Source organism: Rhineura floridana, chromosome 6 (genome assembly GCF_030035675.1).
Source record: "Rhineura floridana isolate rRhiFlo1 chromosome 6, rRhiFlo1.hap2, whole genome shotgun sequence".
Lineage (NCBI taxonomy): Eukaryota > Metazoa > Chordata > Lepidosauria > Squamata > Rhineuridae > Rhineura > Rhineura floridana.
In genome coordinates this window covers 51,255,574-51,269,363 of record NC_084485.1, presented here as the reverse complement: position 1 = coordinate 51,269,363, position 13,790 = coordinate 51,255,574, and the positions used below count along the sequence as shown (strand labels likewise).

At 42.2% G+C, this 13,790-nt stretch overlaps 1 protein-coding gene across 4 annotated transcripts in view; it reads left to right on the top strand.

Annotated features, from left to right (window-relative positions):
• Window positions 1-13,790, top strand: part of LGR6 (leucine rich repeat containing G protein-coupled receptor 6) — a 269,354-nt gene that overhangs the window by 232,425 nt on the left and 23,139 nt on the right. For all 4 annotated transcript variants that reach the window (XM_061631835.1, XM_061631837.1, XM_061631836.1 and 1 more), the window contains 2 exons: window positions 11,730-11,798; window positions 13,333-13,404. In XM_061631835.1, the coding sequence (XP_061487819.1) occupies window positions 11,730-11,798; window positions 13,333-13,404 (141 nt within the window). The remainder of the gene's footprint in view (window positions 1-11,729; window positions 11,799-13,332; window positions 13,405-13,790) is intronic.

Here is a 13,790-nt window from a genome sequence, read left to right as displayed (position 1 = left end):
CAGGTTGTTTTTGCTGGGCAGTTGCAAATCCTATTAGTGCTACCCTCAATTCATCTACCCCTTTACCCTCGTGAGGTAAATTGAATGTTACGCACTTCTCCACCAGCTCCTCTCTTTTCATTTTTATGTATTCAGACATGGTGTTTGAGTTCACTCACTCTTTGCCACACACTCTTTGCCAGTCACTCTCACAAGAAATCTTGTTTTGTTATTTCTGTTTGCCACACCACTGTTCTGGATTCTCTAGTATTCGTATCTGGATTCTCTGTTGTTCGTATCCCACCGCTACTGACACCACATGTGAGGCGTCCTTCCCTGGCTCTCCCTGTCAGGTTCCTACCTGCTCGTGGTTACTGCCTGTCTCTCCCTGTCAGGTTCCTACCTGCTCGTGGTTACTGCCTGTCTCTAGGCACCACCAGGGACTCCACCAGTCCGGACCGCACTCTCTTATGATTTACCTATCCGCTCTAGCACAGATCTCAACAGATCCCCCTGCTAGGCAACCACCAGTAACGTCCCAATACTAGTATTCCCAGAGACTCTGAATACTGGTATTGTTATTCTCTTCACCGCTGCCACCATTTGTTACAGTTCCCCTTCAGCCTTGGTCATTACCTTACCCTCCCTTCTGGTCTGTGAAACCCCAGCCAAGGATCAGGCCTTTGGTAAACCAAATTAAGTATTTATTACAGATAACAAAGCTAACAAAGCTAACAAGATTAACAAGATTTCTTCTTAAGGCACATAAGCATATGGTTTTACTCAATACTAATCCGAACTCCACCTCCCTCCTTCTCCACTCTCTCCTGTCAAACAACTCTCTAAACCCCACCAAGCAATCCTCTCTTCTCCCCCCTGATTCCACTCTCACTCTTCCTTTTATACATTCAGCCATTTTAAACACTCAGCCAATCATCTCGCATTCTACTGCCCATTCACTCCCCCTCCTCTTTCACTCCACTTACCATGTATCTTCTAAAACAACAACACTTACCATATATACATTAATATAGGAACAGCACAGTCTTCTTCTAGATATTAAGCGCTGAATTAGTGTAGAGGAAACTTGATTATTGTTCTGAAAGTATTACCAAGTCCTAAGTGTAGCAAAGCTATGCTGCAAAGGAAGATGTGGAACATACTTTAAACCACATATGGGAGCTAGCTGGCTTTAATTCCTCTGTAGTGAAGGAAAGAAACTCTTCACATTTCCAGTAGTGCTCTCATGGGTTTTTTTTTGCATAATGTCAAATCTGCTATGATTGTATCTTGCATTTAAAAGCATGGCCAAGTCCTAATGAATTCTGCCCACGTTAAAGTCTCAGTTTACCTAGATCAATTCTCATACTCTCTCTATTGCTCTCTATGTGTACTTCTTTCACCCATCTTCTCTCTCATTTTACGACACCATCAATGGATGCCTTCAGTGTGTGGACATTCCTTCCATTAATATTTATTTTCTTTTTTTCTTCTTCAAGCTTATCATTGTGACTTTTGCTGAGGTCTCACACTCTTCAACCTCAAAGGTTTCTCAAGTGGCTTTTTGATGTTTTGGCTTGCCCTGTATTGGTGTTCCTAAGAGCAACCTCTGAAAAAGGCCTTTTGTGCATCTCAATTCATTTGCATCTTGCGAATTCTCAGATAGAGTTCAGGAATGGCTCCCCTCTCTAGAGTGCACTGCTGAAAAATACAATACATTATCTCTGTGTGTGCCAAGCAGAGACTGAGGTCTTATCCAGAGAGGCTCTTAGCACAAGTGAAGGATGCCGATATACTCATTCAGAAAGAACTACTCTTGTACATGCTTGCATGCTGCTTGATATGCAATCAAAATTTGCAACTGTCAATTAAAGAAAGAGAGTGCTTTGAAAAAGACAAAGAGTGCTTGGTGAAGGAACTAAAAAAGCAAATGAGTGACTTACATGTTGCTAATTATATTAGCTATCAATTGATGCTCTGTTTTTACTAGTTCTAACATGAATCATTTCAAAGACTGCCAGACTTCTCATGTTCATGGAAGAGGCTGTTCCAAGGACTAGAGCTTCATAATGGAAATCTTGTATTTCACAGCTCCCCACCCTCCATTTGGAAATGTTGATTTAGCAAGCTTCTATATCAGCATTTGTAGCCAAATGCAGTTATCACTTTAAGGGTGCTTCCAGACTGCTGCTATTTTTGAGTGGGATTCAGTCATATACCAACAAATTCAGGTTGCACAATTATAGTTGGGAAGTCTTGTGCAACAACCTTTTCCCTTAAAAGGTCAGACTTTTTGTGATAATGAAAGGGACAGGGAAAAGCAGTGGAAAGTGTGGGATAACACTTGCTTTGATGCCAACATAATCTAACCACTAAACAAATCAGAATGAAGGCTCAATAAGTAGCCCCCATGCAAACACATCAGGATGAATGCTCAATAAACAGGTCACCTAGAAGCATCCTAAGATTCCTACTTCTTTCTCCCCTTCCCCTCATTCCTGTGAAGCATTCTCTTCTACCACTCATTCCCTAAGTCCTGTGCCTCCTCTGGTTTACTTCTCTCCTCTTTATTAAGAACCTCTCTATCATGTCCCCTGTTACTCAACTTTTTTCTAAACTAAAAAGCCCCAGAAGTTGTAAACTTTCCTCATAAGGGAGTTACTTCAACTTCTTGATCATTTTGGTTGTCCTTTTCAGAACTTTCTCCAGCCCTAAAATATCCTTTTGGAGTTTAGGTAACCAAAATTGTATTTTCATCATCATTGTCGTCGTCATCATCATCATCAACAACAACAACAGCAACCACAACCCCTCCTTCACCAAAAGGACCCAGGGTTGGTACAACAATTTAAAATGCAACATTAAAAACAAATTAAAACAAAGCACAGGATTCCAAGTGTGGCTGCACCATAGATATATGCAATGGCATTATGATATTGGCAGTTTTATTTTCAGTCTCTTTTCTAATGAAACCTAGCATGGAATGATCTAGAATTAGGGTCAGCAGTGAGGAAGCCAAGTTTGCTGATGGCCCCAGGTTGTTCAGAGTGATATAAACAAAAAGTTATTGTGAGGAGCTCCAAAAGGATATCTTCAAACTAAATGAATGGCCATTAAAATGGCAAAGGTGATTCAATATAAGCAAATGTAAAGCAACGCACACTGGGGCTCAAAATTCCTAATTTCACATATAAACATGTACATTTTGGGGTTGTAGTGACTAGCCTGATGAAGATGTCAATCCAGTGTGTGGCAGCTGTGAAAAGGCAAATTTATGAAAATGTACAAGCCCCAAATGTACAAGCCCCAAATGATGTTTGGGGGACCACCTACATCCCTCCATTGGGAGATCTATCCGTTTATTACTGTTCTCTGCTTCCTGTTCCCTAACCAATGACTGATTGATAAAATGTCCTGTCCTCTTATTCCGTGACTGCTAAGCTTCCTCAGAAGTCTTTGGTGAGGGGCTTTATTAAAAGCTTTATGAATGTCTAAGTACACAGTGATGACTGGATCACCTCTATCATCATCATCATCATCATCATCATTTATTATACAGTCATAGACCCACAATACAAATCATGATCAACATTTTAAACATTTTAAAACAATACATTATTTACAAAATTTCCATACTAAAATCCAAGGATGGAGGCCTGTCTTTTCCGTACAGACTGTGCTATATAAAGAAATTTTGCAACTTGTTCAGTTGTGGTTTTAACTTTGTCTGACAAAGGGTACTGTACTATCCATTCTGTGGATCTGCCTAGAGACCCTGTAATAAGTGGCAAAATAAATTTAGCCCTTGCATCTCGATACAATTCGCATACAAGGAATACATGACCAATAGTTTCAGGTAATTTCAACTTACAAATGCAATAGCGGTTCTCCAGAGGAGTATTTTGGAAGCGACCCGTTAAAAGGATCACCACTATCTATACATCTGCTGACTCTAAAAGGTTAGTGAGACAGGACTTATCCTTGTAGAAGCCATGCTGGTTTTGTTTTAGCAAGACATGTTCTTCTATATGCTTGGTAATTCTACCTTTAATAATACTTTCCACAGTTTTCCCAAAATAGACATTAAATTAACTGGCCTGTAATTTCCCAGACCCCTTCTGGATCCCTTGTTAAAAATTGGTGTTACATTGGTTGAATGTTAAATTGGTGTTACAACCCAGATTCCTTTGGGATCTCTATTTAAAAAACTGGTGTTATATTGGCCACTTTCCAGTCCTCAGGTATGGAGGCTGATAGTTAACGTATTTTTGTTAGAAGATCAGCAATTTAACACTTGAGTTCTCTCTCAGGTGGATGCCATCTGGACCTGATGATTTGTTAGTTTTTGATTTATCAATAAGGCCTAGAACTTCGTCCCTTCTCACCATTATTTGCCTCAATTCCTCAGGCTCCCTGCCTGTGACATAGTTCAGGCACAGGAATCTACCCTACATCTTTCATTTGGCTTCTTTGCAGTTTTCTTCTCCTTTAACATACCTTTGACTTCTTGTTGTCCCAAGTTTGAAAGTACTTCCCTAGCTGATTTTCTGCATGTAATGTATTTTTGGTGGTAGTGGTCTATATGTTTTACGTGTTGTGAATCATAGAATAATAGACTTGGAAGGGGCCTATAAGGCCATCAAGTCCAACCCCCTGCGCAATGCAGGAATCTAAATCAAAGCATTCCCGACAGATGGCTGTCCAGCTGCCTCCTGAATACCTCCAGTGTCGGAGAGCCCACTACCTCTCTAGTTAATTGGTTCCATTGTTGTATGGCTCTAAGTTTTTTCTGATGTTCAGTCGAAATCTGGCTTCCTGCAACTTGAGCCCATTATTCCGTGTCCTACACTTTGTGACGATCGAGAAGAGATCCCGGCCCTCCTCTGTGTGACAACCTTTCATGTACTTAAAGAGTGCTATCATATCTCCCCTCAGTCTTCTCTTATCCAGGCTAAACATCCCCAGTTCTTTCAATCTCTCCTCATAGGGCTTTGTTTCCAGTCCCCTGATCATCCTTGTTACCCTCCTCTGAACCTGTTCCAGTTTGTCTGCATCCTTCTTGAAGTGCGGAGACCAGAACTGGATGCAGTACTCAAGATAAGGCCTACCCAGTGCTAAATAGAGGGGAACTAATACTTCATGCAATTTGGAAAGTATACTTCTGTTAATGCAGCCCAATATAGCATTTGCCTTTTTTGCAGCCACATCACACTGTTGGCTCATATTCAGCTTGTGATCAACGACAATTCCAAGATCCTTCTCACATGTCATATTGCTGAGCCAAGTATCCCCCGTCTTATAACTGTGCATTTGGTTTATTTTTCCTAAGTGTAGAACTTTGCATTTATCCCTGTTGGATTTCATTCTGTTGTTTTCAGCCCAATGCTCCAGCCTATCAAGATCCCTTTGAATTTTGTTTCTGTCTTCCAAAGTATTAGTTACTCTTCCCAATTTTGTATCATCTGCAAATGTGATAAGCATTCCCTGCACCTTACTCTTCCCAATTTTGTATCATCTGCAAATGTGATAAGCATTCCCTGCACCTCCTCATCCAAGTCATTAATAAAAATGTTGAAGAGCACTGGACCCAGGACCGAGCCCTGCGGTACCCCACTCATTACCTCCCCCCAGTTTGAGAAGGAACCGTTGATAAGCACTCTTTGAGTACTTATCACAGCCAACTGTGGATCCACCTGATAGTTGTTCCATCCAGCCCACATTCAGCTGGCTTGCTAATCAGAATATCATGGGGCACTTTGTCGAAAGCTTTGCTGAAGTCAAGATATATTATGTCCACAGCATTCCCACTGTCTACAAGGGAGGATTTGGTCTTCATAAATCCATGTTGGCTCCTAGTAATCATTGTTTTCAAGGTGCTTACAGATTGACTGCTTTATAATGTGCTCCAGAGTTTTTCCAGGGATTGATGTCAGGCTGACTGGTCTGTAGTTCCCTGGTTCCTCCTTTTTGCCGTTTTTGAAGATAGGGACAACATTAGCTCTCCTCCAGTCATCTGGCACTTCACTAGTCCTCCATGATTTCACAAAAATAGTAGACAGAGGTTCTGAGAGTTCTTCAACCAGTTCCTTCAATACTCTGGGATGCAGTTTATCGGGCCCTGCCAATTTGAACTCATTCATAGTGATTAGGTATTCCTTGACTGTTTGTCTATCAATCTCAAACTGCAATCCTGCCCCTTCTACTTCATGTTTCCCGGGAGGGTGATAGACCCTTTTTTGGGAGAAGACTGTGCCAAAGTAGGAATTGAGCGCTTCTGCCTTTTCTTGGTCATCTGTTATCATTTAGCCATCCTCATTGAGTAGCTGTGCCACCATTTCTTTTCTCTGTCTTTTACTATTGAAGAAAGCTTTTTTGTTGCTTTTAGCATCTCTCGCTAACCTCAGCTCATTCTCAGCTTTAGCCTTCCTGATGCCATCCCTTCAATTCCGTCATATCTGCCTGTACTCTTCCTTTGTGGCCTGGCCTTCTTTCCACTTCCTGTTTGTGTCCTTTTTTGTTTTCAGGTCCCCTCTAAGCTTTTTGTGAAGCCACATTGGCTTCTTCTGCTGTTTCCCCCCTTTTTTCCTTGTTGGAATTGTTTGCCATTGGGCTCTTAGAATTTGCTTTTTTAGAAACTCCCATCCATCTTGGACTCCTTTTTTCATTAGAGTCGCTTGCCATGGAACCATACTTACATTTGTTCTGAGTTTATTAAAATCAGCTTTCCTGAAGTTCAGGGTGCGCGTATGGCTACTCTCAGCTTTTGCTTCTGTTAAAATCAATAATTCAAGTATGGTGTGGTCACTTTCCCCCAGAGTTCACGTAACTGCCACTTCATCCACCAAATCATCTCTGTTGGTTAGAATCAAGTCCAGGATAGCTGATCCTTTGGTTGCTTCCTCCACTTTCTGTAGGAGAAAGTTATCTCCAACACAAGTCAGAAATTTATTGGAGGAGCCCTGTTCGGCAGAATTTGTCTCCTAAGATATCGGGATAATTGAAGTCCCCCATTACTACTACGGCATGCCTCCTCGAAACATTGGCATTTTGCTTTTCAAAGGTTACATTCTCATCTTCTCCTTGATTGGGTGGTCGGTAGTAGACTCCAAGCACCACATTCCTTTTATTACTTGCCCCATTAATTTTAATCCAGATGCTCTCGGTGGAGCTACCAAGCTCATCTTCCTGTATTTCTGTGCAGGGATATGTATTTTAAACATACAGCACGACTCCACCTCCTTTTTATTCCTTCTGGTTTTTTTGAACAAATTATATCCTTCAATTGTTGTATTCCAGTCATGGGAGTCATCCCACCAAGTTTCAGTTATACCTATCAAGTCGTAATTACCCTCCTGTATTAAGAGTTCAGGTTTGTCCTGCTTGTTTCCCATGCTCTGTGCATTAGTATACAGTTAGTATATTAGTATTAGTATACAGACTAATTAGTATACAGACATGTAGTATATAGACATCGAAGTAGTAGTAATAGTAATAATAATAATATGCATCCTTTATTGTCTGTTTGCATTTCATTTGCCAAGGTTTGTGTTCCTTTTTGTTCTCATTTGGACAAGACTTCAGTTTTCCAAAGGAAGCATTCTTGTGGACGCTGCTTCTTCCAGTCTTCTTGGGGCCCTACTGCTCCCCTTAGCCCACTGCTAAATTGGACACTTTTTTTTAAAGCTTCCCTCCTGCTTCCTTTCCTAGATCCTTTGCACTCATTCCTTCAGCCCTATCATTCACTGTCCTCTTCTCTTTATGTGGAGCGGAGATGTTATGTGGCATCAGAGTAGCTCAGGCAATAGCAGCAGAAATGTAGCCAATCACTGCAAGCTGATTCACCACCACCACCACCAAATCTTTATTATTGTTTTTACAGAGTGCATTACTTAGGCTTTAATATCTAAGTTTGCATTTTCCATGCCAGTAATTGAACAAAAACAGATACTGACAAGAATGTATATTCAATATTAAAACAGCTCTTTTCCATTTCCCACCAGTCTGCAACAGGTGATGTATTCAAATCTAAAGTGTTCCTAGTATCACTTGAGAAAACAATCATGTAGCAGTGACGTTTGAATTCAGAACAGTGTGGCACAGAAGACTAATACCTAAAATAATTCTGGCCACAATCTACGTTAAGTATGCTTACCCCAACTGCAATCAAGCACCTTAAACATGGAGAGCTAAGGGTTTGTGATATCTTAAGGCTAAACAATTTTATTATGACATAAGATTTTGTGGATCACAGCACACTTCATCAGTTGCATGAAGTGTGATCTGCAGTTGTTAGATATAGTTGTAGATAGATAGATTGATAGACAGACACACTCATGTAAAGGCGGAGGGGAATGCAAAGGTTGGAGTTAAGTAGCAATGGAATGTAACAAGTACAGCATGTGATACTTGTATGTAAAATCATCCTTTACAGCAATAGTGGCCTGGTAGGCTCAAATATTCATCCACAACTGCACGTGAACACTTCTGACACTGATTTGTGATACCTGATGCTACTTTCAGTTGCTAATAAGAGGCACATCTAGTCCTGCCTACAATGGGTAAGGGCACAGAAGAACTACAGGGTAATTGTGAGGCAGTGGTTGGTGGGGAGGAGTGTGAGAGAGGGGGCCATTACTAGGCAATTCCATTTCATTCCAGAGTAAATTCATGGTTATTTCTGTCCTTTAACCACAATTCTATTCATGTGATAATTACTCTAAGGTTCTAAGATATTTACTAATTAAAACCCACTGGGCTACCATGTAAATAGAAATGATGACATGACATTTATGACTCAGGAAAGTTGCTTGCAGTGTATTCTATTGTGCTCGCCTATTCTAAATGAATGGAGCAATGATGCGAAGGGTAGTACATAATCTACATGGCTGTGTGGCTTTTCTTGTATGTATTTTCAGCCTCAGGACCCCTAGGGACCTAGCTGTAGAGTGATTTAGAATACTTTCCTTACACATGATCTTTTTAACATATATCAGACATGTTCTTCTTGACAGAACAGTTCTCCACACTTTGATCCTTTGCAAGTTCCATAAATAAATCTTCTCAGAGATACTTGCTAGCCTGGAGATTTCAACCATCATTGAGGTCTGCTAACATTGTGCTTCCAGCCAAACAGTTTGATATTTTACAGTTCTGACATCTGATCTTGTGATTCAGCTTTTTGTTCTAGCATACATAGCCTGTCAAAAAAAAAAAAGGGATGCTAATAATGCAGGGTGTTTATGACATGAGGGGAGCAAACACTGGCAGTCTGAAGTGGTACACACCAAGGAAGGTTATATTGTGACTTCTTTGCATGCATACACTTGCTGTAAGCCAAAATTGTTGCCTGCTGTGAGAAATGACAATCAAAGGTTTATATACAGAAACAGAGTTTTAACACCAGTGAAGCAGCAGTAGTTCAAAGTATGTCCCTGGTCATGAATTTTTGTTGTGAATTCACTGTTATGACTGGATGGTCCCTGAACTCTTCTGAGCCAAGCAGAAGACTTTGGGGGTGTTGGATCGCTGCTACCACAATCTTCCATGTGAAAGTGCCTGATTTTGTATTGTACCAACAGCTGTGGGCAATTCCAGTCCTGAGAAATCCAATGTGAATTCCGTGCTCTCATGATTTGTTCTTGTAGCTCACCCCTACCCTGTGGCTCACTTATCAAGATGATATCATATTCTTTGAATTAAGTTTGTTTGTTTGTTTATTTATTTATGTATTTATACCCCGCCTTTATTTTCATATGATTAATGTGGGGGTCATATTGCATGTAAACCATGAAATACCATATTTTCTCCTGGAGCATTAGTGTTGCGTTTGTCTTATATTCATTCTATGTGACATACGACAAGTGTTGCTTGCCCAGCACCACCATCCCTGGAAAAAGTAGTTAGGCCTATACCATTTTTTTCATGTTGTGACAATTGTTATAATGTGTAAAAAGGTATTTATCATGTCCTTGGTACACTGCCCTTTCTGTGTAGTTGACATATAGTCCTCCTAATGAGAGAGCATGTGTTTTCAATCCTCCGTCATCTGTTTTGGAGCAATGCATTAGATTCCCTATCAGCCACTGAAAGTAGGAGGAGTTGTATTGGAGCTATGCTTTGCAGGAATGCCTTGCTTTGCCCTAAGTTGTCAAATTGGAGACAGAGCCTGCCCCTATCCTTGCCTCTAAAGCAGAGATGGTCAACATGGTGCCCTCCAGATGTTTTGAACTATAACTCCCATAATTCCTGGCTATTGGCAGTGCTGGTTGACAACGATGGTAGATGTGTTCCACAACATCTGGAGGGGCACTGTGTTGGTCTAATTTTCTTTAAAGTTTCCATGCATAATTTACCCTGGGAACTGCTGCTCTCTACCCTCAGAGGCTGCTGCTGCTGCTGCTGCTGCTGCTGCTGCCGCCGCCACCACCACCACCACCGCCACCACCACCACCACCACGGCCACCACTCAGCCCAGGACAAGGTTCTGTCACCACCTCTCGTGTCCAGGTTGAGGCTCAGGAACCAGACCAGTTGGTGAAAGCAAATCAGTTTTTATTAAAGTGATATCCAGACAAAGACTACGTCGTCTCATGAACTTTAACTACTAAACATAACCTGCGACAGAGAAGAGAGTTGACAGAACAAGGAACCACTACTCCCCCTGTCCCTTAAGAAGGGGGCAAACGAGCGCAAATTCTCTCACTCCGCCTCAAAGTGCCCTCATCCACACCCCGCCTCTCCCCCTTCTTTTGCCGCCTCTTTTGCTGTCTCCTTGTACGTGGTGAAGGGGGTGCCACCGCCCCCTCCCCTCCTGAGAAATCTGACTCAGGTATGGGGGAAAGCGGGGGGGCAATGCTTAAAGCATCTGGCTGTTTCTCCTTGCTTTTTCCTGGATCAGGAGGGGGTTGGATTCCTCCTTGCCCTCCCTCCTTCTCCAACTCCTCCAAGCTCGGAGGGGGAGGAGGCGTGGGAAGCTCACGGTAAGAATCTATGTCTGTTGGACATTCAAGGTCCTCGCTCCCAGACAGTTCTATCTCTGAGATTCCCTCCCCCTCTTCTGCTTCTCCTTCACACGACTCTGTCCAAATGACCCCCTCCCTCTCCTCATCGTCTGAAACTTCAGGGCCCCAATCCTGCATCCTGACACCACCCAGGACAGGGTCCTTCCTTTCTAGGAACACAGGACAAGGCAAAGCAAACTGTAAAGGAAGTGGAATGTCTGAAAATGCACTAAAATGGTCCCAGGCTATGGTCTGAAGGCACATGAGGCCAGCACCTTGCTGAAGCTAAGCAGGGTCAGGTGTGGTCAGTGCCTGGATGGGAGACAGCCTGGGAACCATATGTAAGCTGCCTTGGGTTTCAATCATGAAAAGAAAGGAGGGGGAAGAAATGTAATAAATAAATAAATAAATAAAGAGTTTTAGTTTGTTTGACAAACATGTAGGGCAGGGTAGTAGAATGTCAGCTCCCTGGAAGGGCAACTAGGATATATCAGGGACTACATGAAATAGGGACATTGGGGATACAGTATCACTAAGAGACTGGAGGTTGCCAGCCATTATCTCCTTACAGGGAATACCCCAGCATTTCATTGAGATTGTTTTTCCAGGCATGGGGGCACTGGATAAACAGACTTGGAAAGCTCATGTCTGGTACATAATAAGCAAGTTTTTTCAACCATTTGGAATGTGACACCTTCTGCTGTGCTTTTCTAACTCTCTTAATGATGCCTTTGCTTTTCTGTCTCCCAGGGACCTGAACTATAATGAGTTGGTGGAATTCCCAGTGGCCATTAGGACACTCAGCCGACTTCAAGAGCTGTAAGGCATTTCTTTTACATTCCCTAGGAAGAATGTTCAAAAAGATAATGTGGCCTCAACTTTCACGTGGGCAGAGTTGCCATTCAAAATGTTAATATGCAGTCCTCTCTCATCATTTCTGTCATAAATTCAGCTTGCCTTCTCCAAGCACATCAATAAATGCCTCATGGATATCATTAGTGTCAAATAGAATTCCCAAAGTTGCGGTACCATTGGGTAGATCACCATGGGCTTTAGTAACAGTAGCCTTTGGCCAAAGAATGAGATGTATCTGCACACCTCTACAGAGAGCTGTTGAAGGCACATAGCACTGACTGGATAGGCATCTTTTGCTGTGCCAATTTCCACAGCGCCTGCTACTTTCGATCTCCAGGGCTATTTTCCTTTAGAAAAAGATTTAAGCCTCTAATTATTACCCTCAGTGGAGCATTCTCATTTTCCACCTCACTAAGGTAATTCTCCGTGGCGCAGAGTGGTAAGCGGCGGTAAAGCAGCCGAAGCTCTGCTCACGGATGGAGTTCGATTCCAACGGAAGGAGGAAGTCGAATCTCCAGTAAATGGGTCGAGGTCCACTCAGCCTTCCATCCATCCGTGGGCAGTAAAATGAGTACCTGGCATATGCTGGGGGGTAAAGAAAGGCCGGGGAAGGAACTGGCAATCCCACCCCATATATACGGTCTGCCTAGTAAACGTTGCAAGATGTCACCCTAAGAGTCGGAAACGACTCGCACTACAAGTGCGGGGACACCTTTACCTTTTTTAAGATCATTCTTACAGGCCATGGAGAATTTCTGGCTTCTAAGAAATGGGCATGCACTATGGGTAATAGGTTTCCCAACCTCTAGGGAATGTTCACATGGTCTTAATTTGGAAGTGGTGTGCACTGTTTCAGTGCTTCTAGTTCCTATGGCACACATACTGTATCTGGGGAACTGCTGCTGCCCTAGTTCCCACCAGTTTACAGTGTCCCAGGATCGCGATGCAAACTGTGAAGCTGACATGAGCCCAAGGGATGGCTCTTGTACTTGCTTGCATATATTCTGCTTATCTTATACAAATGCTGTTTGTGACGAGAGGTTTGACCAATGCAGCTAATTCAGTTTGGCTAAAATGCAGACATTGTTAAATGGGTTGCAGCCTTCATCCCATCTTTGCATCTCAAAAACTGTTACACACACGTGCACCACAAAGTTGTTGAGAGGCTAAAATACTCTGGGCTGCATGGAGGACTAGTGAGATACATATAGTGAGAAATAAAATAAGTCATCATGGCTACATAATGAACATGTGCCTGTTTTGCCACATGTACCCACACAGCAGGGAAATATGACTGATGGCAGTTTCCTACCACATATTTGCACAGTAAAGCAGAAGCCTGTGCATTTGCAACAAGCAGCAGACTAAAAAGAGGATTCACACAATGTCCATATAGTAAATTTTATGTTGTGAAAAAAGCTACCTTGAGTCTTCCCACGTTTAAACAATATTTCTGTATTCTAATCCTTAATCACCCTGGTGTCTTCTTGCTTAATAGGGGCTTCCACAACAACAACATCAAAGCTATTCCAGAGAAGGCATTTGCTGGGAATCCATTACTCCAGATTATGTAAGAAATAGGAATATTAAACCCAAAGCTACTGCATAACCTCACCACCGCTACAACCCCCACTACTTCTCTTGTCATAAGGGAGCTCGTCATAATTTCCAGGGCTATAAATTCTTCATTTATTGAGGGGAGAGTTAAGGAAAGTACACTAACATGAGTTGTAAAACTATACTTTGGATTTCCTTTACCTGTTTCTAAATCCACATAATCTACTGTATTTCATTAGGGCAGATGTAGGGAACCTGATGCCCTCCAGATGTTGCTGAACTATGACTCCCATTATCCCTGGCCGTTGGCTATGCTTGCTAGGGCTGATAGTTCAGTAACATCTGGGGGGGGGCAAAGGTTTCCCATACCTGCATTAGTGAAATGAAAAAAAAAGGTAT